At 41.1% G+C, this 21,025-nt stretch overlaps 1 protein-coding gene across 1 annotated transcript; it reads left to right on the top strand.

Moving 5' to 3' along the window:
• The first annotated feature begins 1,302 nt into the window (after window positions 1–1,302).
• LOC133211178 (uncharacterized) lies at window positions 1,303–16,839 on the top strand. The gene is made up of 4 exons (XM_061351347.1): window positions 1,303–1,428; window positions 8,121–8,659; window positions 9,925–9,991; window positions 14,826–16,839. The coding sequence occupies exons 2-4, from the start codon at window positions 8,198–8,200 to the stop codon at window positions 16,343–16,345; spliced, it is 2,049 nt and encodes a 682-aa protein (XP_061207331.1). The 5' UTR covers window positions 1,303–1,428; window positions 8,121–8,197; the 3' UTR covers window positions 16,346–16,839.
• Window positions 16,840–21,025: the final 4,186 nt, after the last annotated feature.

Here is a 21,025-nt window from a genome sequence, read left to right on the forward strand (position 1 = left end):
CCTGAGGGCGTCTGCGAAAGCTGCTCAATCAAAAAGCAACACACATCACCACGGCTGCCTGGCTGACTTAGAGTCAAAATTGCCCCTCCACTTCAGTTAGTGCTGCGCTACAGTTAGTCACAGCGGCAGCTGCCGTCGCGGTTATATCTGATGCAGGTTTCTGACGGTCAAAGTGAGAATTAAGAAAACTATCAATAACTTTTTCCAGCCGCATGGAATTTTCTTTATTGGAAACTGCATCGCGCGTATACTTCATTCCTATTGTTTTGGGGTCACTATTTATTTATTTATGTATTTATTTATTTATTTCCTAGGAGAAATAAAACCACTCGGAATGAAAGCCAACCTTTTAAGACGTGCCCATATCCCTGCCGGACGCCCCAGGATAACGCTCACCGCGAAGGAGTGCTGTCGGTAGAGCCGGACCCCGGCGGAGCCCCCTCCTCCGCCCCGGGCAGCCGGGAGGGACCGGAGGGGAGGCGCTTGGGAAATCTGATGCTAAAGAAGCCCCAGGAATGTTGCACATTGCCATTCCCCTCCAGCTTTCGGAGGAGGTCAGTCCCCGCTGCGGCCAGCTGCCCTGAGGAGCCAAGCCCGGAGGCCGCACTTGCGCCGGGCGCTGCGCCGCACCTTCCCGCAGGTTACGCTGGGAGACACGGGGAAGGGACGGGACAGGGCAGGGGGCGTGAAAAGTTTCTCCTGGATTTGGGATGCTCCGGCGGGACATGCAAACCGAGGGGGAGAGGGATGGGGAGGTAGCGGCTCTGCCCACGGCGGGCTAGGTCTGAGGGAGCGGCGGGCTGGAGCCGCCCCGCCGAGAGGGGCAGCTCCCCTGACCGGCCGCGGTCTCTCATGTCTTGCAGGCTTGGCCGGAGATGCTGGGGAGTCAGCTGTGGTGGGCGCTCTGCTGGCTCGGCGTCTGCCTCTCGCTGCTGTGCGTCGGGGTCAGCCCCGCCGCCGAGTCCTGCCGCGGCCCCCCCTGCGGCGCCGGCGAGGCTCCCCCGCAGCCCTGCCGCGGAGCCCGGTGCGGCGGCAGGACCGGCCGCCCGGCGCGCTCCTTCCTGCACACCGCCACGCCGCTGCGGCTGCCGCAGGGCAAGACGCCGCACGCTGTCCCGCACGCCTCGCCGGCCGGCAGCGCTCCGCACCCCTCCGCCAAGGGGGTCGAGCGGGAGGCCTGCGGCGGAGACTGCGCCGCCAACGGCACTCGCCGGGACTGCCAGGGCCTGGAGTGCCGGCTGCTGCCCCGCCTGCTCCCGCGGCCCCGCCGCCCGGGCAGCGCTGCCGCCGCCGAGGGCTGCCCCGAGCCCGCCCTGCTGCGCGCAGCTGAGAGAGCCGCCCAGTTCGCAGGGGACGACATCGCGTACGCCGCTTCCGAGCGGGGAGGCGGCGCCCTGGGCGTGCAGCTCACCTGCGACGTCAAGCCAGGTGGGGGTGCCCTAAGGGGGCCGGGGCTGAGGGAAGGACTCGCACCCCCCGGGGGGGCAGGGTGCCCGAGGGTGGCGGGTCAGTGTGCCGTGCCGGCTGCTGCTGGGTATTCTAGCATCTGGCAGGTGTCCGCTGAGCCAAGCGGCTTGAGCACCTCTGGGAACCCGGCCACAAGGCGCCTGTGCGGGTACACCAGACTCCCTCGCTTTGGGGGAATTAGGGAGGCAAATCTGGCACTGGTCTTCGTGGCGTGTGTGGGGATTGCTGCTCTGGTTCCCCTCTCCCCTTCCCTTCATCTCCCTTCCACACACACGTGTTTCATTGACTGTGGGTCTCACATGGTAAAACCGTTTTTAGTGCTATTTTTAAACAAGTGTAAGGCCTCTGTCTTTACAGTCTGGTATTTATGGGGAGTTAATTTATAGCAACATTGTATAGCTCTTCAGTAGGGTGTGTGTGTACATTCTACACCCAGGATGAATGGACTGGTGCCATTGCTAAGAAACTCGATACTGCTGACAGATTTTCTCTCTGTAATAGCCAGGAAAAACAAACCAAACCGTATCAGACTGAAAAAAACAACCCATCAACTAATTCAGGGCCCTTGTCTGTCAGTGGACAAGAGCACAGCTCTGGTCAGTTCAGCATGCCAGTAGGAAGATGTCCATGTGTGTCCATGGATTATACTCACAGGTCAGCAGAGGATGTTCTGTAATTGCCTGGGATATATGGATTTGGCCACATGGGAAGCTCCACCAGATCTTTAATGCCAATAAAGCAGTTTGTCTGAAAGATAGAAAATGTATGAGGAAGGTTGATTTATTCCCCACTGACGTTAAAAGCTAATGGAAAGCATGAAGAAGGTAATTTAAACTTTGTCACATCTGTGTGGCTGATCTGAGGGCTGAGGCTGCTTCAGAGATGAGAACACATGCAAAGCCTCCTCACCAATGTCTGTTTAGGGAAGTGACACCTCCTCTAAGGTGCCTGCACTTAGTATCGATTCTAGTCCCAGGGCTGAGATGTAACCCGCTTTGTGCCTAGTACAGTGACAGTGTCTACCTTCATCTTGCCTGATACTGCTCCCAGATATCTTACAGAACCTCTGTATGCTGCATGACCAAAGGTGGACAGAAACTAGAGAAGTCAGTGTGGTTAACCTCCATTTTCTCTACTTCTGTTCATACTTTTTGCACTGTTGACATAACTGCTGTGCCTCCCTTCTGCAAAAGGAACCAGGGTATTCATTCTGTTAGTCCTTACCAAAATCCATCTCTATGTAATACAAGCCCTGGCAAATAAAGACTGTCTGCGTAGACAGAAAGGACTAATACTTCTTGGAAGGTGCTGAAAGCAAACATATTGTACTTCCATGAGGGTCTTATGAAGAGCATCCAGCTCAGCATGACTTTTTTCTCCAGACATAGTCTCATTCTCTGGCTATCTTTAGGGGACCTGGACCACTCTGTGCTGCCCAGTCTCCAGTTCCACCAGCACTTCCAGCTGTAGCCTCATTCATGTGAGGTACAGTCTGCTTGAATGCTTGCTGAAGACCATGCCTGATATCAGCCCTCCAAGATACAGACCAGTATCAGGGGCTCTAGCTGATTTCCAGCACTATGTCTGTATTTGCAGGCTTATCTGCATGAGGCAAGTGACTATTACTCTCCACCAGCTGCTTGCTAGAACCAGCACTGCCCTTCTGTGGGGATCACACCAGCATCTTCATCATCTTTTCATCCAGTATTGCAGCACCACAGCTGCTATCTGGAAAACTGCCAACTGCAGCTGAACCACCAATTCTGCTGGCCAGGTGAAGATTCTGGAGTGCAGACTTGTACTCCCTTTTCAAATCAGATGAGCCCATTCCTCTGCAAGATTGTCACTACTATTTCTGAGCAGCACTGTGAGTATACCTTACTTCTGAGGAAAGTCTGGCATCCCAAAAGAAGGAATGCACAGGACCTGTTTTGGTTGTCTTATTTTGCATATCTCTATGTTCCTCTCCTTGCTCATTAATTGCCATTAAATCCTTATATTTCCTATCAGACACATCTTTCTGTTGTTTTCTTTCGGGCAGACTTCTCTGCAGCTGCAAACACCTGCATTTGGGCAAAATAATGTGCAGCTGCTGTATCTCATACCTGCCAAACCTGGTAGATAAGGTTGTAGGTTCTCATGCTCTTGCTACCTGTGCACTAAAATGTGCCTGCAGCCTGAAACTTTCCTTCCCTTTGTTGCCGGGAGTGACTGGCACAATCAGAGGGTCCCAAGTAAGATTTCACCTTCCCTTCTTCACAGTAGGATGACTACCTGCAGTGTCAGATTGTTCCTGAGGGCTGCCTTGTACGTGCAATATGCCCTCAGGGTGGTGTGGTCTTTCCAGGCATACTGGGGAAATATAGCAGAGGTTCATTTGTGATATTATTCTTACACCATGGATCGAGCCTGGAAGCATGGAGCAGTTGTCTGCAAAACAGGCGTTGCCATGGCTGTGTGTGGTGTGCCTGTGTGTGGAAAGTAATAGTGCATCTGTGGTCATGTGAGCAACATCTGAGTGTTGCTAGTGGGAGAACCTGTTCGATGCTTGTCTGGGCAATGTGGAAAGGTGTTAAGTGGGATTACTGGCATCCTGTCATCTACTAATGTGTAAACATCACTTGCAGTGGAAATCTTCTCATAATTTTAGGTGTCTGCAATAGACATCCCTATCTGACATGCTCACTGTGACTTAACTTTATGTAGTTAATGGAGAGAAACAAGGCCACATTTAGGGCACTGCATCTGAGCTGTTTTAGATTTCAGCTTCAGAATTCTTTGGCAAATGAGGTAAACCTTCTGCATAATTGAATGTAGCTTATTTTCAGTAGTCTTTTCCAAGCAAGACTTTATTATGCTGTCACTCTGGCATTGTGAACTGCCAGTAGAACCAACTGTACTGTGCAGTGAATGGCCTCTTATACCGGTAAATAAAAGTTTAGGCATAGTACTGCGTACTGGTAAGTGTAAGTTTAGTCATAGTGCTTCAAAATGAGTTTGCAGTACTATGGAAAAAAACCGTCACAAAGGATTTTTTAGGCCTCATATTCTCACCAGCTGTGCTTTAGACCACCAAAGGGAGTAACACTAAACTGACTGGAATATTGCCATTGTCACAAAGTTCTGGAAGGCTGTTTAGGGCAGAGATAATATGAAGTTGGTCCATCATTTGGGTAAGCTTAACTACAGTCAGTGCTTAAAACTGAAGCCATTGTTACTGCCAGTAAGCCAGTCAGTTGATGGTTGAAGACAATGTTCCTTAAGTATGTGCTTAAAAATAAGCTCCAACTTATGTCTCTTATTCAATCAGCACTTCAGTTACCCTTTCCTCTAATAGTTTTGCTTGTGTGTGTGAGAAAAGCCCAGATTCACAGGATGGGAAAAGCCCAATAAATCTGTCTTAGAAGAGTCCACATTTCTCCCTGTCTGTAAATTTGTGATGGGTGGAATAATTCAGAATGCTACTGTCATGAGGCCCTGAATCTCAGCCACAGAGAACTGGAGTAAGAGTGATTTTGGAAAAAAGTGGTTTGGTAATATATCCTGGACTATATCCCTCTTGCAGTTCTCCAGAGACAGTTCCCTGGGCTGACTTAAGTGGTGCAGTTAGAATTTCCTCACCTCTGAAGATTATTTCTTTTTTCCTTTTTCATTGAGAAAGATGATCAAAAGGCAGTTAGAATAGAATAGTTAGGCAGTTAGGTGCAGTTAGAATTTCCTCACCTCTGAAGATTATTTCTTTTTTCCTTTTTCATTGAGAAAGATGATCAAAAGGCCTGGAAAGGCGAGCTTAGACATTTTTGTTATTTGTTCCTTACAAATCTGAATTCATTAACATTTCAAGTTTAAAGCCAGAAGTGTCTCTTTCTGTAGTTATTGCTAAAGGCAGATATGTTTGCAGATCATTTGACAGTAAATGCGATGACTGTTAGTACTACATAGCAGTTTCCTAGGGAAATATATTTAGATTTTAGGTTTTCTGGTATTAGAATAATAGAATAGTTAGGGTTGGAAAGGACCTCAAGATTGTCAAATTCCAACCCCCCTGCCATGGGCAGGGACACTGTAAGAATATTGTGCTCATTATTTACTATATATTATAGAATCATAGAATCATAGAATAGTTAGGGTTGGAAAGGACCTTAAGATCATCAAGTTCCAACCCACCTGCCATGGGCAGGGACACCTTGCTCTAAACCATATCACCCAAGGCCTCATCCAGCCTGGCCTTGAACACTGCCAGGGATGGAGCATTCACATTATCATTATATTTATCATTAATGGGATTGTAGTACTAGCATGGAGCCCTGTTCTTACATGTGATCTCAGCATGTAAGAAATCATATTAATGCAGGAGAAGAGAATGGAGTCCCTCTCAGAAAACTTACAGGGAGATCTACAAAAACCCAACTAAGTAACAGTAGTCAACATAGTGGCTAAAGCCTCAATATGCAAGCTTTCATCAGCAGTTTTTCTAGATGTGTATGCTTTATTGGCTAGGTAAGGGCCATCCTTTTCCTCACAGACTTTGCTTTGAAGATGTAACTCTTGCTACATCACAAAGGTGTAGTCCTTTCGTACTGTGTTGTCACTTGTACAGTGAAAATAGTTGGCAAAGACCTGCACTCTTCTGCCTGTGTTCTTAGTTGTAAGCCAGACTTCTGAGTGTAAAAGTGTTGTGAAAAGGAATTTGTTAGTGCCTTTCCAGCCTCAAGCACAAATGGAGCCTATGTAGGGTGATGGAAAATGTTGATAGGTAATCACAGTATGCTTGTAACTGTCTTGCCGCCCAGTATCTGTCAAACCTATGGGCTGATGTCAGGCAAATCTGACAATGAGTAGAGGTATTAAATTTAGGCAAGGTTGTATAAACTTTGTAAGAAGTGATTAAAGAGAGAAGAGAGTGCAATATGACTGTCTGAAAGTTCACCTCTAGCTGTTAATCCTTTCAGGTGGGAGGACAGAAGTAGCTTGGTTGTGGCTCTTTATTCTGAAGAAGAAAGGCAGCAAATGTAGTGCTGCTTATTTAGCCATTCAAATGGAAGACACGAATTCACAGAGAATCAGATGATGTTGGTTCTGATCTTCACAGAATTACTTGTTCATGTTAGACAGAAGGAGATCTGGGGATATAATTTAGCAGACATTTCCAACTTGCATGGGAGCATGGCCTTTCTTGGACCCTGATCTTTACTTCTTCAAATCCAGTACCCTGGAAACTGCCTTAATAGTTAAGCTAATATTGAAAATAGTAATAATAATGAAAAAGTGTGCCTTATGCTGTGAATAAAAGTAACCGAACAACAAAGTGTTTGGAGAACTGTAAATAGGGACTGGCTCTGGTCATTTTTATTGTTTCATCCTTGATGTTCTGCACTTAAAAGAAGAAAATTCAGTGCTACATAAGAAGAGATGAATGACTGTATGGTTACAGGATTCTCTCTCCGGCAGTGGATACTGTGGAAAGTATGGCATGATATTTGCCTAGATCATTTTCCCAGCTCTGATGGTTTGTTGCTTAGACTTCCTGATCCTGATTGATGCCTGTGTATCTTTAGCCCCAGACTGATTTTATGTTATATATTGGGTCAGCGTCTTTCTGGACCTGATTGAACTTTTAACAGGTATTGAAACTGCTGCCTTCATTTAATGTCTCCTAGTTTTTGTATTGGAATAAAGAGTGAAGAGTCCTTACATATCCACTTCCTTTAGGACACCTGTAATACAGCACAGTTGTTTGGTTTCTTTTTTTTTTTTTTTTACTCCCAACCTGAAAAGCCCTATGTACTTACTCATGTTGTAACAATATCATACATTAGAGTTTCCTTGCTGCTCTTTTGTGAACTCTTGCATTCTTCTATGCCTGTTTTTGAGATGGGGAACCAAGACTGCTTGCCGTATTAAAGGTGCCCTGTTGATTAATGTACTGCCATAATGATACATTTGTTTTTGTTATGTATTCATTTTCTAATTAGGCCTAGCATTTTATTTGCCTTTTTTGACATCTGTTGGCCACTGAACTGATGATTACATGACTCTGTAGCCCAACGTCAGCTGTATCTAGATATATTCCCTCAAGATTGTGTCCACATGATAATAATAATCTACAAGTACACCTGATGCAAAAAAGATTTTTTTTTCCAGTGCGTGCCTGATTTCACCTTTATCCCCTCTGATTTTTTTTTCTATTTTATTGCTGCTATCCAGTATCATAGACTCCTTTTGCAGCTCTTTGCAATTGACCCTTACTTTTACTACCCTTAATAGCTTAGTGTTCTCAGCAAGTTTTATCACCTCATTTTATCACCTCTACAGTGAAAATTGACCATTTACTCTTTACTGTATTTGAACATGTACATGGGAATGATTAATCTGTTATTGAACCCCAGTGATGATTAATTCATGCCCTGAAGCAGAAGGCTTGATTACGACATTTTTAATGTCGACAACTATAAATGTTGCATATGAAATGGAAGACCTTGTGGTCCCAAGAAAGGGCTACAAAGATAGTAAAGGAACTGGCCTTATAATCATGATTCGAATTTAGTGAGAATTTTCATTAGTTTATTAAAATTTTAATGCCTTTGAAGATATAATAGTGCAAGCTGGAATGTTGTTTTTCTAATAATAATAATCTATCATTTGTATTTCAGGAGAAAATGAAGTTCCATCTGAAGATGCCTTAATACTACAGCTGCACCTTGTGAAAGGGCATGAGAAATTCACTGAAATGCTAAAAAGCCAACAGCAGATCATTGTTGATTTGCAGCAAAAACTTGCTGAACAGCAGCACATACTGGTTAGCCAACAACGGGAGATTCTTGAACAGCAAAGAAAAATGTATGAGCAAATGGATCTGATCAAAGTCCAATATGGCATGCTTTTTGATACGGTGAAGCAAATGTCATTTCAGAGTTTGCAAGAAGATATTCAAAATTATTTTGAAAGTCATCTTCAAGGACTTCAGAACCAGGTCAGAAATCAGCTCCAGAAGTCATACTCTGTGCATAAGGTAGAAGTGGATGCAAAAGTGATTAATGTTGGGGAGTCTTTGCTGGACTGTGGTCTTTGTGAAAGTGATGAATTTTGCAATTTCCAAAAGAAACCATCACAATGTGAAAAATGCACATTGTGTCCTGCTGGCTTTTTCCAAATGGCTGAGTGTTCTGCAAACTCTGATCGGATTTGCCAGGTGAAATATAATTTTGTATCTTTTAAGTTATTGCTTTTGAAGCATTGTGTTGGACATACTGGGGTAGCCTTCTGGAAATGACTACTTTGAGAGCTAGAGAGATCCAGTTGAAGCACGTGTTTTACCAAATGGGTCTGTGGCACTTCAAAGTCTGCCTGAAGTTTTCTATGGCTTTTCTCTTTACCATTTACTGCTCTAAAAGGGCCACTATTCTGTGCCTCTTGGGTGTGATGCTTTCAGAAACCTGGCAGCTGGCAGGACTTTTAATTCTTTTCATCATGGTAGGAAAAGGCATTCTAAAACGTGTAAACCTGTGCATGCTAGATTTGTTTACGCAGGAACTTCTAGTCATCTCTGAAAAGCAGAGGAAAGCTTTAATGAGCAAAACTAGGGGTCAGATATTTATTTATAAGCTTGGAAACAAAAGTTGTCAGTTAAAACTAATGTAAAAACTAGTTCCAGCTTAAACATAACATACAAACATATAAAAATGTAAACCACATGCTTTCATTATTTAGCACATTTTATGGTAACATACATTTTACTATGCAATACAAACCTAGTGTGTAATCAAAATAAGATGATTCTTTAGTCGCTTTCTCTCATTTAGAAGTCCTAAAATACATGGAGAACTTGATATTTAAAGCATTGTCTTGTTTGCCAAATGTTGCTCACAGTTCTTAACATTAGGTCAGCTGGTGACCTAAGCCCAAGATACTGAGAACCTGAAAGAGTCTGTGGGTTCCCTCTCTGCTAGTCTCAGGTTTCTTAATTCTTTAAAAGTAAATGTAGCCTGTCATTCTTTTGCCTCTGTCATTCTCCTTCACTCTGCTGTAGGGTGGAAGGAGGGCTTGTTGGCAGGAAATACTACTCTATCATTTACCTTTCTTGTGTGTTTTTGGGTTAGCACCTTCCTCCTAGCCTAAATGTCTTTAACACTCTCTCAATTGTTATAACATCCTTGAGGCAGGGTCTCAAAGATCATGCATTATAACAGGTGTTAGTTATACACCCAATGCATTTAGCTGGTTATCTTCAGACTATTACTCTCTATGGACACCACACTGTCTTTCTGAATACCTTGTTAAAACAGGTGAAATATTCAAAACAAGTTGTCTTGCTCCAGCATGTTTATGGGATCATGCTCTCCATCCCTACATATGCTTTTTTCTGACAGATGAAAGTCACCGGCACTGAAGAAGTGCCTCTTTCAAATGAAAGTTTTTGTGTTACAGTATTTCAATGTGATTCTTGTGATTTTTCAGGACAGAGATGAATGCACTGAATCTCCAAGCATTTGTGGTGAGAGGATAAAATGCCTGAATACTCCGGGTAAGTTATATTTTCTGATAATTAAAGAATGAAGATAATTAGATCTGAAGGAACAGACCAAAGACACGGATAAGGACTCAGGCCTGTATGTTTGTGAATAACAATGCTCAGCTTGGTGGAATTAAAGGGGATGAAAACCACTCAGCTGTAAATTGATAGCAGTTCGTGTGGCCAGTAGGCTATTTAGGGCATAATATCCATTAGGAGCATTGGATGATCTCTTTTACCTTATTTTCATAGGGTTTTATATGCTTTGGTTTTAATTTTCACTTATGAGCTGACTTTCTTCTTGTTTATGCTGGTGCAAATGGGGTCAAAATCAAAGATATTACTACTAGTGGAGAATAATAGTTGTTATTTTCCTTCTGCACTGGGGTAGATATTTTATTCGATCTAATGAAGGTTCTTATGAAGCCTCCCTCCATCAATCTTATTCTCCTTTTGTAACAATATTGTCAAATACTGAGGAACTGTCAACAGTTTCATCATGTGCAGAGCACTGGGGGAATTTTTAAGATATTTAAGAACAGATTTGACTCAAGTTCAGTAGTGCACACTTTGACTTCATTATTTCTTATGACAGTCAGACACAAAAGAGCAAAATTAATAGTGATACTGAGTAGATTATATCCAGGTTCTAATTTTCGTTCTACTTGTCTAATTTTTGATCAGAAAAAAACCCAAAATACATCCTTGAAAGGAACTCTGTGATCAAATAGATGATTTCATGAGTTGTGACCTCTAACTGAGGGCTCTTAGTCAAAAAACCAAGGGAGGGCTTATTAGGTTATATGTTTTTCCTGCTCTAGATTTCTTACCTGTAAAAAGAATGTGGCCTCTCTGAGGGGAAAGGACTGTTTTCAGCTGATTATGAGTGATTTTGTCCTATTTGCACCTTGCCACTGGTGGAGAAAAAAGGGGGAGGGAATTGGTTCTAGAAAAGGGTTAAAAGAAGACATGGTCTCTCTTATATTTATCCTTACTTCCTCTGGGCAGGAACTGTGGTGGGTTGGTTGGAATTGCTACAAACACCACAGGAAACTGGAATTAACTAGAGGAAGGGAGCACTTAGGGTTGCCTGATGTGGTAAATGCTGTAGGCAAAATACTGTTAGTCTTACAATAGAAGAGGGTGACACTTTTAGACAGCCTTAGTGGTGGGCAGTTAGAGGCAAGACATCTTAGAGCACAAAATTTGAGACAGAGCATTGGAAAGGTATAAGGTTTTGTCTCTTCTCTAGTAAGAGCCTGGGTTTGGTTGAGTCAATGGTTTTGTGAAAGGAAGTGCAGCCCTAGGAAAGGAGAATCACCAATGTGGTAGTCATTTGGTGTTGCTCTAGTCTGTGGCTTGGAATAAGGAAGGAATTTACTCAGTGGGTTCTGAGTGGGGGGGACCCAGACAGAGAATGGGTCTATACAGCTGCTGGAAAAAAGCGAGGGCAAAATACTGCCAAGAAACAGATGGATGGTGGTGGTGTGTCAGACCACAGAAAGCAGTAGCAATGTATTTAAAAGGAGAGCACTCTTCCTTTGATTCCATCTCTCCCGTTTTTAATGGTAGCTTGTAAAGATGTGAAAGCAAACTGTTCTCTGTCACCTGGATCAGGAATCAATGTCCTGTCAATGTCATCCCTGTCTCACATGGAAGGGAGAACATTCTTTTATTTTTCATTGAAGAGGACTTCTGCTTTCAGCCTGTCTGTTTGTGATAGCTTATTATCCTATACAAGTGCAATTAATGTGTCAAAAGGGAGGCTGAAACTGAATGTCTGTTTTGGGTAATGTAGGGAAGATAGGGGTGTGATCCAACATATGAGTTCCAGATGTTGTATGTAGTTTCTCGAGCTGCACGCAAAGGTTGTTGTATCTGTAGCAACTCATGTTCCCTGTACAGTGTGAAGGGTGACCAACCAAATAACAATGAAGAAACATGCAATGAGAAACCTCTCTTTCTTTACCCTTCCAATTTCCTCTGCATCATACCTTCTTGATCTTGAAGGTCTTTTCCAACCTAGCTGGTACTATGATTCTTCCACTTTTTCTCACTTTTATCTGCAATGAGAGTTGTTAGGTTGTTTGATTAAAGGCTGATGGTCAAGGATCAATGACAGTTGGAACTACCTAATCAGTGAAAATAGAGTCCAGTGCATCACTTCCTTCTTAAACAATCATAGGAGAGCAGTCAGACTGTTGTCTTTGGTGTGAATCCACCACGTGGAATCAAACAAAGGTATTCCCCAGAATGCTATGCAAGCTGGAGTGCTTACTGTAGAACTTACTGGGGAAAGAGTAAAGAGAACCTAGACAGATAGCTACGATGATTTGTAATTAGCTGTGTTGATCTGTGATGATCCAAATTTGGCATACTTAGAATCTGCTTGAATGTTACCTTTGCATCAGGCAGTTATGAATAGTAACAGCACAAAAATACATGCTTGACTTACTCTAATTGCCTTGCAATTGCCTGGCATCCATGTATGGCAAGGGTGGGTGAATTTGCTGCTGAGATACTTTATTTCACAAAAGGAGCTTGAGTACAGCTGGGCTATTCACTGTTAAACCAGGTGCAGCAGTGACCAGAGCAGGAGCCAGGAAGAGGTCTCAGGCAGTATGGAGAAACGGAAAGCTGTCACAGCATGCTGCTGTGCTAGATTTTTGATGTTTGGCTATCATTTGCTGCTAGACCTCTTCTGAAAAAAGGATAGGATGCGGCTCTTGCCACTGTGTCCACACTATAAAGTGGCCTGTGTGCTGCTTTGAAGTCATTCATTTGAAGTATGTGCAGGGGGAGCACCTGCTGCAGATATAAGTAACAAAAGACAAGACAGCAAATGGGTAAGAGAGTAGTCGCCACATGTATTTATAAAACTTAACATTTATAAAGATCCTCACATACACATTAAAATATTTTAAAGAACCAAATAGCATAAGAATTATTTCTAGGCACTACTGCAGATCTTTTCTGCTATGTGAATAGTCTCTATTTGTGTACTCAATAGCAGTTCATCCAGTATTGCTCAGTGATGAGGGGGCCATTGATCTGAGAAGTAGAACTGGTTAAGAAGTGTTGTGTGAGCAATTACACCATGGTTAAAATTGATTTCAATAGGAAAGTTTGTTTGGGATTTTTTTTCCCTATATTTCCTCTAAAATATTCTAAGTTGAAAAAAATGTGATCTTATTTATTTGGGGTTTTGTTTCTCATGAAAGAAAAAAAAAAAGGGCCAGACACTTTCAGCAGTAAAAAAGTGTGAAGTTTTTCTTGGCTTTTTTTTCCAGTGGAAACATCTTACTACTCTAGAGTGAGCTTTTTAGACAAAATGATACCTAATCTCAAAGAATGTTCTCGTATAATAAATTGTGTAGTCCTACATATCAATGTTAGTGGAGAATCATTGCTTAAGTGAATGAAACATAAATAGACAAAGATATGAGGGTGAATATATGAAATCTGTATAAATTAAGAGTGTCTGGTGTTCTCTGATGAATAATGTAGTCTTAGAAGTGAAATTTAGCGAGTATTCTGACCTCCCTTGTGGGCCAGGTGCATCTGTACTGCTTGGTCTTGCAGTCTGCTGTGCTGCAAGTGCCTGTATTAGCTTTTCTGCCTGTATTAGCAGTCTGTGTAGCCAGCTCTACCTTGGGGTTAGTGATGGAGAAAAATGGCTTTTGGAGTCCATGTCAAATGCTTGTAGTTCCAGTCTGAAAGCAGATCCCAGCCCAGATATATTCCTCCAGATAAGGAATAAAGCAAACATACAACACAGTAAGTATTTAGACAGTAAAGGATATTTAAGAAGAGCTATCAGGAAGATGATAATTGAGTTTTGATTGTGGTGGTAAAAAAAGCAGTGAAGTGAGTCAATTAATGATTAAGTTTTAAGTCACAAACTGCAAGTGATTATTCTTTAGGGTACCTCAAATCTTGCATGTTGATTTAGATCCTGCAGGCTCCCTGCATAAAGATTTTGGGCACCAGCTGCTCCAGCTGTAGGCATTGGTAGCTGGCAGTGCTCTTGGAAAATTGCCATAGAATATTACAGCCTGTTTTTAAAACCTCCTCTTTGGGTGCGCATTCTTTGATCCACTGAGGTCATGGCGTATCATTTAACAGGATAAAATTGCTTCATTTCAAATGACACCTCTAGATGTTCTCTTTACTGTTTGCAGCAGTGTTTTATTTTAACCTTATCACTACCACTACTGTCTTGTGTTTTAGGGCAGTGATTTCCCATCTTTTAAATGTGTGGACTTCTGCATGATTTTAACCCTTCTGTTTGCAGTTCTGGTTGTTTTTTTTTTCTCATTTGTGTATTGCAGGTTCTGTAAAAACTGTACACAGCATACCCAGTGTCTGTGTCCCTTGGGTTGAAAAGCACTGCTTTAACAAGTCACAGCTACAACTGTACTACTCCGTAACACAGCTGGGAGACAGTGCACACTGTATAGGAGAACTCTCCATTAGTTGAAAATACCTTTGCTGTTCAGTGCACCAGTTAGTCACCATGCCTTTTACTCAGAGAAGGGAGTGTCTTTGGAGGAATACCACTGTATCTGATCCCTTACAGGTTTGGTTAGAATTGCCTTTATGTAGTAACTACTTTCCCACTCTAAACCACTGGACTCAGTGTGAGCAAAGTGAGTTATGCCAAATATTTCCTCTGCTTGCTTTCAAGGTTCCTTTAATAGGACAAAGTTATCTAACATCATAATTGTCCTCTGTTTTCTCCTTTGCGATTAGATATGTTATCAAATATACATGTGGAGCTGTAGAGTTCTTATTTTTTAGTATTTTAAAGGTATGACAAAAAATATTGTCTCTTTTCTGTGAACAGGTGGTTTCAGATGCCTTGGAATTGCTGAGAAAGATGCAGCTTTGGGAATGTGTGGAAAGGAGTATTTCTTTAATAAGGAAATGCAGGAATGCCAAGCGTGTTTACAGTGTGAAGATGGAATGGTGGCCATGCCTTGTTCCACTGTGAGTGACACGGTTTGTTCAGTTACCAGCGAAAACAAGCTCTCGGAGTCTTGGGCTGCAAATATCATTCTACCCTATGTAAAGTCTGGCATCTCTCAGGTCTACTCTGGCTTGAACTTCAAGATAGAAGGGAAGCTTCCCTGTGAAATCCTATCCGTTGAAGATAACAACCTGGTATTCAGGCAACACGGCCTGGTGTGGACTGACCTCAACTTTGCAGTAAAGCACAATTGCAGGAATTTTTTGCAACTTTCCTTAAAGCTTAATGGCAGTGAGGAGGGCTATGAACTGAGCGGTGTTCGCATTGAACAGCCAGAAGGAAAGTATTTCCAGAGCACCAGTTTGAGCAGCGCTGCTGAAGTGGAGCCCAGCCAAACTCTTTCTGTTTATTTGAGGAGCCCAAATCAATTCTGCAATCAAACTAAAGACTTAAATATTTATGATCTTAGTACCCCACTCAGTTTGTTTTGGTTGTCTCATGACACGGGTGCTGTGGCACTCAGTGCACAGATGTCAACAGCAATGCATTATCAAACCAACTATCGACCTACCTTTAAAATAATTTCTGTTTCTGATCCTTACATGCTAAGTTTATCTCATGATGGCAGAGCTATAAAGTTCACTGAAACTGGTGTTGTCAAGTTTGTGTTCCACCAGGCATTGTATTCCATGGGTCATACATGTGTCCGGGAGGGTTTCTCCTTAATTTCTTATATCAATAGGAATGGTACCAACAGTGAATTAATGAACATATTTAAATCTGGGGTAAATTACAGAGACACATCAATATCTGCTTCTGGGGCCACAAAAGTCGGTGCTGGAGATCTGATTAGCTTTGAGATACTTTCTCCTGCACAGTGCAATGTTCGGTATTTTGGAGATAGCTCTGGAATTAGTATGTTTAGCCTCATCTGGATCCCCTCAGCAGTTTCAAGTGCCATATCAGCTACGGTTTCTGTTACAGGGCTGCCTACTGGAGCTGTGAGAAACAAATTACTGGATTTCACCCAGGTCTCATCCAATGAGAAACAGATACAGCTGGTTTCTTCTGGACAGCTTGCTCAGAAGTATTTCATTTTTACTGAAAAGGGAGTTGCCAGCCTTGCATTTAACTTAAAGCTAATCCACTCATGCAATGTGCTCAAAATGACTCTCAATCAGTTGACCAGGGATCACATGCAACCCACAGCAATTGCTCAGCAGATTGGAGGTCAGATGCCAGAGGGAAGCATATGGACCAGTGTGTCCCTCCGTGCATCTTTTGAAGTACGTAATGGAACACTGGTATCAGTTTCTCTTGACTGTGTGCGTGGAAGGATCAATCAAATCACTCATGAACATGGAACCAGTATATCTATTTTATGGATTTCATCTTAATTTCTGTACAGTGAAGTTAGCATGGAACTGAGGTTTAAATTGCATTTGGATTCCACTCTGATTCTATATATGTTTGATACCTTCTACTGTATTGACATGAGCAGATTGTCCCACTAAAGTGCTCTCAGTTTTAGGAATATTTAAATATAATCATAACTGAATGATCAGTATTTAAGAGAGAGCTTCCTGTGTTCCAGGGTTTTAATTCTGTTAACATCTTGAGGCAGAGGAAACTTAAATTCAGATCAAACTCTCATTTTTAATAAAGCATTGTCTTAAAATCAGTTATTTCTGGACCACAAAAAAGCTGAAGGTGAGGGTGTATACATACTTTTTAGTACTGCAACTGAAAGCAGCACAGCCGAATAATGGAAACTTGCTTTTGGTTTCTTCACTGCAGCAGGCTAATAACAAGTTGAAATGCACTTTGAGGCTAATTTATCTGCATCTTATAAAATGTACTTTCTATAAATGGAGAGAGCTTGCTTCAACCTAGAGGTATCCTAGAGGATAATATGGTAACACTGGAACAGATGTGCTTAATATAGAAATGGACTTGGTCAAAAATAGAACATTGTTTTTACCATGAAAACATAGGAACTAATGACTCTTTGAATTTCATTTGAGAATAATCTGCATGTAAGTAATATGCAAAGGTTTTTTTCCCCTATTGTAGTTTTGCCAGTGTAAAGTTGCAGGATGAGAAGGAAGTCTGTTCTAAAGAGCAGATAAGAGAAAGAGCAAGAAGTCTATGCTAAGAGAATACTTGTAAGAGTTAAAAAGCCAAGTATTTAAAGAATGCTTTGAAAGTGAGTCTTTTGGAAATTAAATTTTTATTCTGTTTCTTATAAATGACAAAATATTTTTCTGACAAAAAAGAAGCGCCATTCATGAGCATATTTATTGTGCTGAACAGGTCAAAAGGGTTGGTTTTGTTGGCGGTTTTTTTTTTTGTTAAATCACCCAGTTCAAAGAAATGGCGCATTCTGTGACACTAATTTTTTGTCTCCTTCCAACTCTTCCATCAAACTGTTCTCTTTCTAATCTATGTTGAGTGCTTTCTCTCATTGCCTCTCCTTCACAAACGCTACTTCGCTTTCCTTTTTCATTTCCTTTGTTAGGAGTAAATGGTACGTGCTGTCACATAGCTCAATTCTTTCCAGTCTTCTTTCACCATCCCTGCTAAAGAATAGATGTATGTCACATGTTATTATAGAAGAGGGAGATTAGTAATGCACTTGCAAGCTGCCTTATATCAACCTAACTGAAAGAAGGAATATAATGCATGATATGGCTTTAATGTAGTTGTCTGCTTGAGTATTTATTTCTAAAATATATGTGCTTTCCTGTGCTCTTCACCTGTTTTGGAATTTGTCACACTGTTTTTGCTGTATAGTCTCCTCCTATAATTTTGTGTAAAAGAATGAACCCAAGCGCTAGGTTTCTATCCAGCAGTTCTGTTCTTACTTACAACTTTATAACTCTGACCTTAACAGCTGCAGTTATCTTTCCATCATCTGTTTTTTCTTCAAGTGTTTACTTAAAGATGCAGGCTTTGGACAAATTGCTCTCCTGTTCCAAATAGAGAATTGTAGTTTTCCTTGCTTTCGGCTGCATAAGTATGCAAACCATAGTAAGTTCAATCATGGTGCTCCCAAAGTCTGTGACAGGGGTCTCAGTGCTTTGTATAGCCAGGCTCTCATTTGTTCTCACAAGGTCGTCATGAAGGATGCATTGAAGCTAATATTAAAGGTCTTAAGCATTTGCAAAACACTGTTGTTGTTACAGATGATATTTTGTAGTTGATAGTGAGAAGACATCTGGAATGAAAGCATATATATCTGTGATACACAGAAGAGCTGCATTACCTAGAAGCACAGGAGTTTTTCTGGGTACTTCACTCTGGAAGTCTACTGAGACTGAACAAGATGAAATGCTACAGAGTTAAAGTTTTCTGATTTATCCATCTGCTTTCTGTAGAAGGCTGCACATGATGTAAGAGCAGCCCTGCTGGGAGCAGTCCTTCGTATTTCTAAGGTAACATTTCAGGGAAAGACAATGTTAGAGAAAGCTCAAAATGATACACTTGTGATTTTCTTTTTGAGGAAGTTAAGAAAGTCACTATCTCACAGACATAACCCCTTGTTTTCTTTTGCTGTTTTGCGCTGTCAAGTTGTGTTAAAGGCTTCACCCCCCAGAATAGTGGCAACTTAAGAGTCATTCCAGATTTAAACCTCTGTAGCAGATACCAGAATGTGACATTAGACATAATATAGTACGTTTTAGCAAAGTGCAGATGTTACTTGAATATAGTAACCATTTGCCTATATATAACATACAGCAAATGTAATGCTATGATTTGTATGAGTATGCTTTATTTGAGTGAGATTGTGATACCAGTGGAAATGCTTGACTATGGGAGAGACTGATAACTCAAATCCTGTATTATGCACACATTGCTGATACATGCATTTAAATGCACCATTATTAAAGAATGCAGAAACTACCATGGAGGTACAAGTGAACATTACTACAGCTAAGAGAGATTTCAGAGCATGAATTCTTCAGTGTAGTAAATCTTTGCAGAGGATTCTGGGGAGAGTGCCTGTAATTACCTTTAAATTCAGAGTAGATTTTCAGATGCACAGTATTTTGCATCCATCTGGTGGTGATAATGCATCTAATACTATTTTGCTAATGTCATCTGTGAAAAGGTATTCACGTAATTTAAAAAAGGTCTACTAAATATGTAGTAATTGCAACTTTCAGCAACTTTAGCCTTATTTCGAACAAGAAAAGGCTGGTCATTTAAGCCTCTTCTCTCCCTTTTGGAAAATCAAAAAAGCCTGAATCTTCTGTAGTTCAGGCCACTCACTGACCTTGGTTGTAGTAACATGAATTTGGAGGGAGTGTGTTGAAGTCAGTGTCGATTTATGATAGCCTAATTAATGGCATAGTTTATAGCCTTTGTGTCTATGAAAATGATATATATTGCCTCATACCATGCAACATTGAGTGGTGCACTATGATCCTAAATAAGATAAAGTTCAAGAGGAATCATATAATGTACAATGAAAGCTACTTTTATGGCACTTATCCCATTTGCTGTAATAAATTGCATGTTTTATTGACAGGTATATCTTATTAATTATATTTACAACTTTTGAACTTCTGTATTTTTTAATATGTTTTCTTTCTATTAGCACAATATAATACTGTGAAGTATGGAATTAATTTAAAAGCTTTCATTTTGTATCTTTTGATACCTTGTTCATGAATACGGTTAAAATAGCTGGAGACAGTCTCTCCAGTCCTTTCTGCCAAACAGTGTTTCCAATTGAGTTATTCATCAAGTAATAGAGTAGGTATGAGGCTGGCAGAATTTAACTGTACAGAGGGTTTAAGTTAGTAAGTACATCCAAGAAGGCAGGTGATTGTTTCACTAATGTTATGCACATAATGGGCAACAGGTTGTAGAAAACTTGACCATTAGAGAAGGAAAATAATTTAGGTTGTATAGTGCTGCTCATACAACAGGAAAAAGGATTTGGCTTATGAAAACCTGCATTGTTTTGTATTGTGAAACATTTTGCAAATTCAAAGATTTTACCTGAGTGTCTTCTCTTACCTATGCAAATTTTTTCTGCTATGAAGTCAAAACCAGGCAGAATATGTTAAGTCTGTTCTAATATTGGGGGTGCTTCCTCTGTTCTGTAGTCTCTGCAGATTGTAGTGCACTGTGAAAACTACACTAGTTTCAAGTGGTGCTTTTTTGTGAAATTTGCTACTTTGAAATATTACCTTGTTTTAAAAACACTATTCTTAATTTGCCTCTGTTAATATTATATTGTAATATGTTTTAAAATAACGACTGAAATAAATAAAACAATAAGTCTTCATTGGTGTTTTTGTTCCGTTTTGAGTAAGACTAATTGTGGCTGTTGCGATTTTTACCACTGGCTCCCCTGGGGCCAGGATTTCACAGTTGTGATCTGAATTAGTTACCTGTGTTTGCTGAAGGGGCAAACTAATCAAGAACAGTAATGGTACACCTTTCTAGAGCTCATCTAGTCTACCTGTTTTCTGTTCCTGTAGTTATCTGTAGATCTGAGAAAATGGAAATTGCATTTAATGCTACTATACTAATAAATACTTGGGTCAAAAGAGCAGTACAGTTTATCTTAGTTGCTACCACCCTAGTAATACAGAGAAGAAAAATGAGAATACATTTTCTTAAAAGAATAAATTTGTCCTGGCTTGGTGCTTCATAAAGCTTCTGTTGTATGTGGAAACTCTGATGTTGTTGTTGTGGATACTGATCAGACATTTGCAGTAGCACAGCTATGCTTTTGTCAGGATTTGTGCAAGTTAAAGCTCATATGTTCTCAGTAGAGACTCTTTTTGATTATTTTAAATTATAGAACTGTTTCTTCTTTTCAGAGATGCTATTGTTCATTGTATCTGAATGAAAAAAGGTGCTGTCAAATGACCTCCATTTAGAGAGAGTTTTGAAATGGATTTGTCCAAAAACCAAAATGAGACCAAATTGGTTTTACTTCAGCCTTTCTCATTGAAAGCAAAAAGAGAAATTTCATCCTATATGTTTTTCATCAATTGTGTTTGTACTGATTTGAAAGGCTGAAATGAATAATTACTGTAAAAGGGGGATTACAGATGTCA

Source organism: Neopsephotus bourkii, unplaced genomic scaffold (assembly GCF_033783945.1).
Source record: "Neopsephotus bourkii isolate Nb327-2 ecotype Australia unplaced genomic scaffold, CSIRO-AGI_Nbou_v1 NB_53, whole genome shotgun sequence".
Taxonomy (NCBI): Eukaryota; Metazoa; Chordata; class Aves; order Psittaciformes; family Psittacidae; genus Neopsephotus; species Neopsephotus bourkii.

What these genes read in the sequence shown, in the direction of transcription:
- LOC133211178 (XM_061351347.1), top strand. Translation starts at nt 8,198, where the DNA reads ATGCTAAAAAGCCAACAGCAGATCATTGTTGATTTGCAGCAAAAACTT. An exon ending in ACTCTGATCGGATTTGCCAG is followed by an intron (nt 8,660 to 9,924) that starts GTGAAATATAAT and finishes GTGATTTTTCAG; the next exon opens with GACAGAGATGAATGCACTGA. An exon ending in AAAATGCCTGAATACTCCGG is followed by an intron (nt 9,992 to 14,825) that starts GTAAGTTATATT and finishes TTCTGTGAACAG; the next exon opens with GTGGTTTCAGATGCCTTGGA.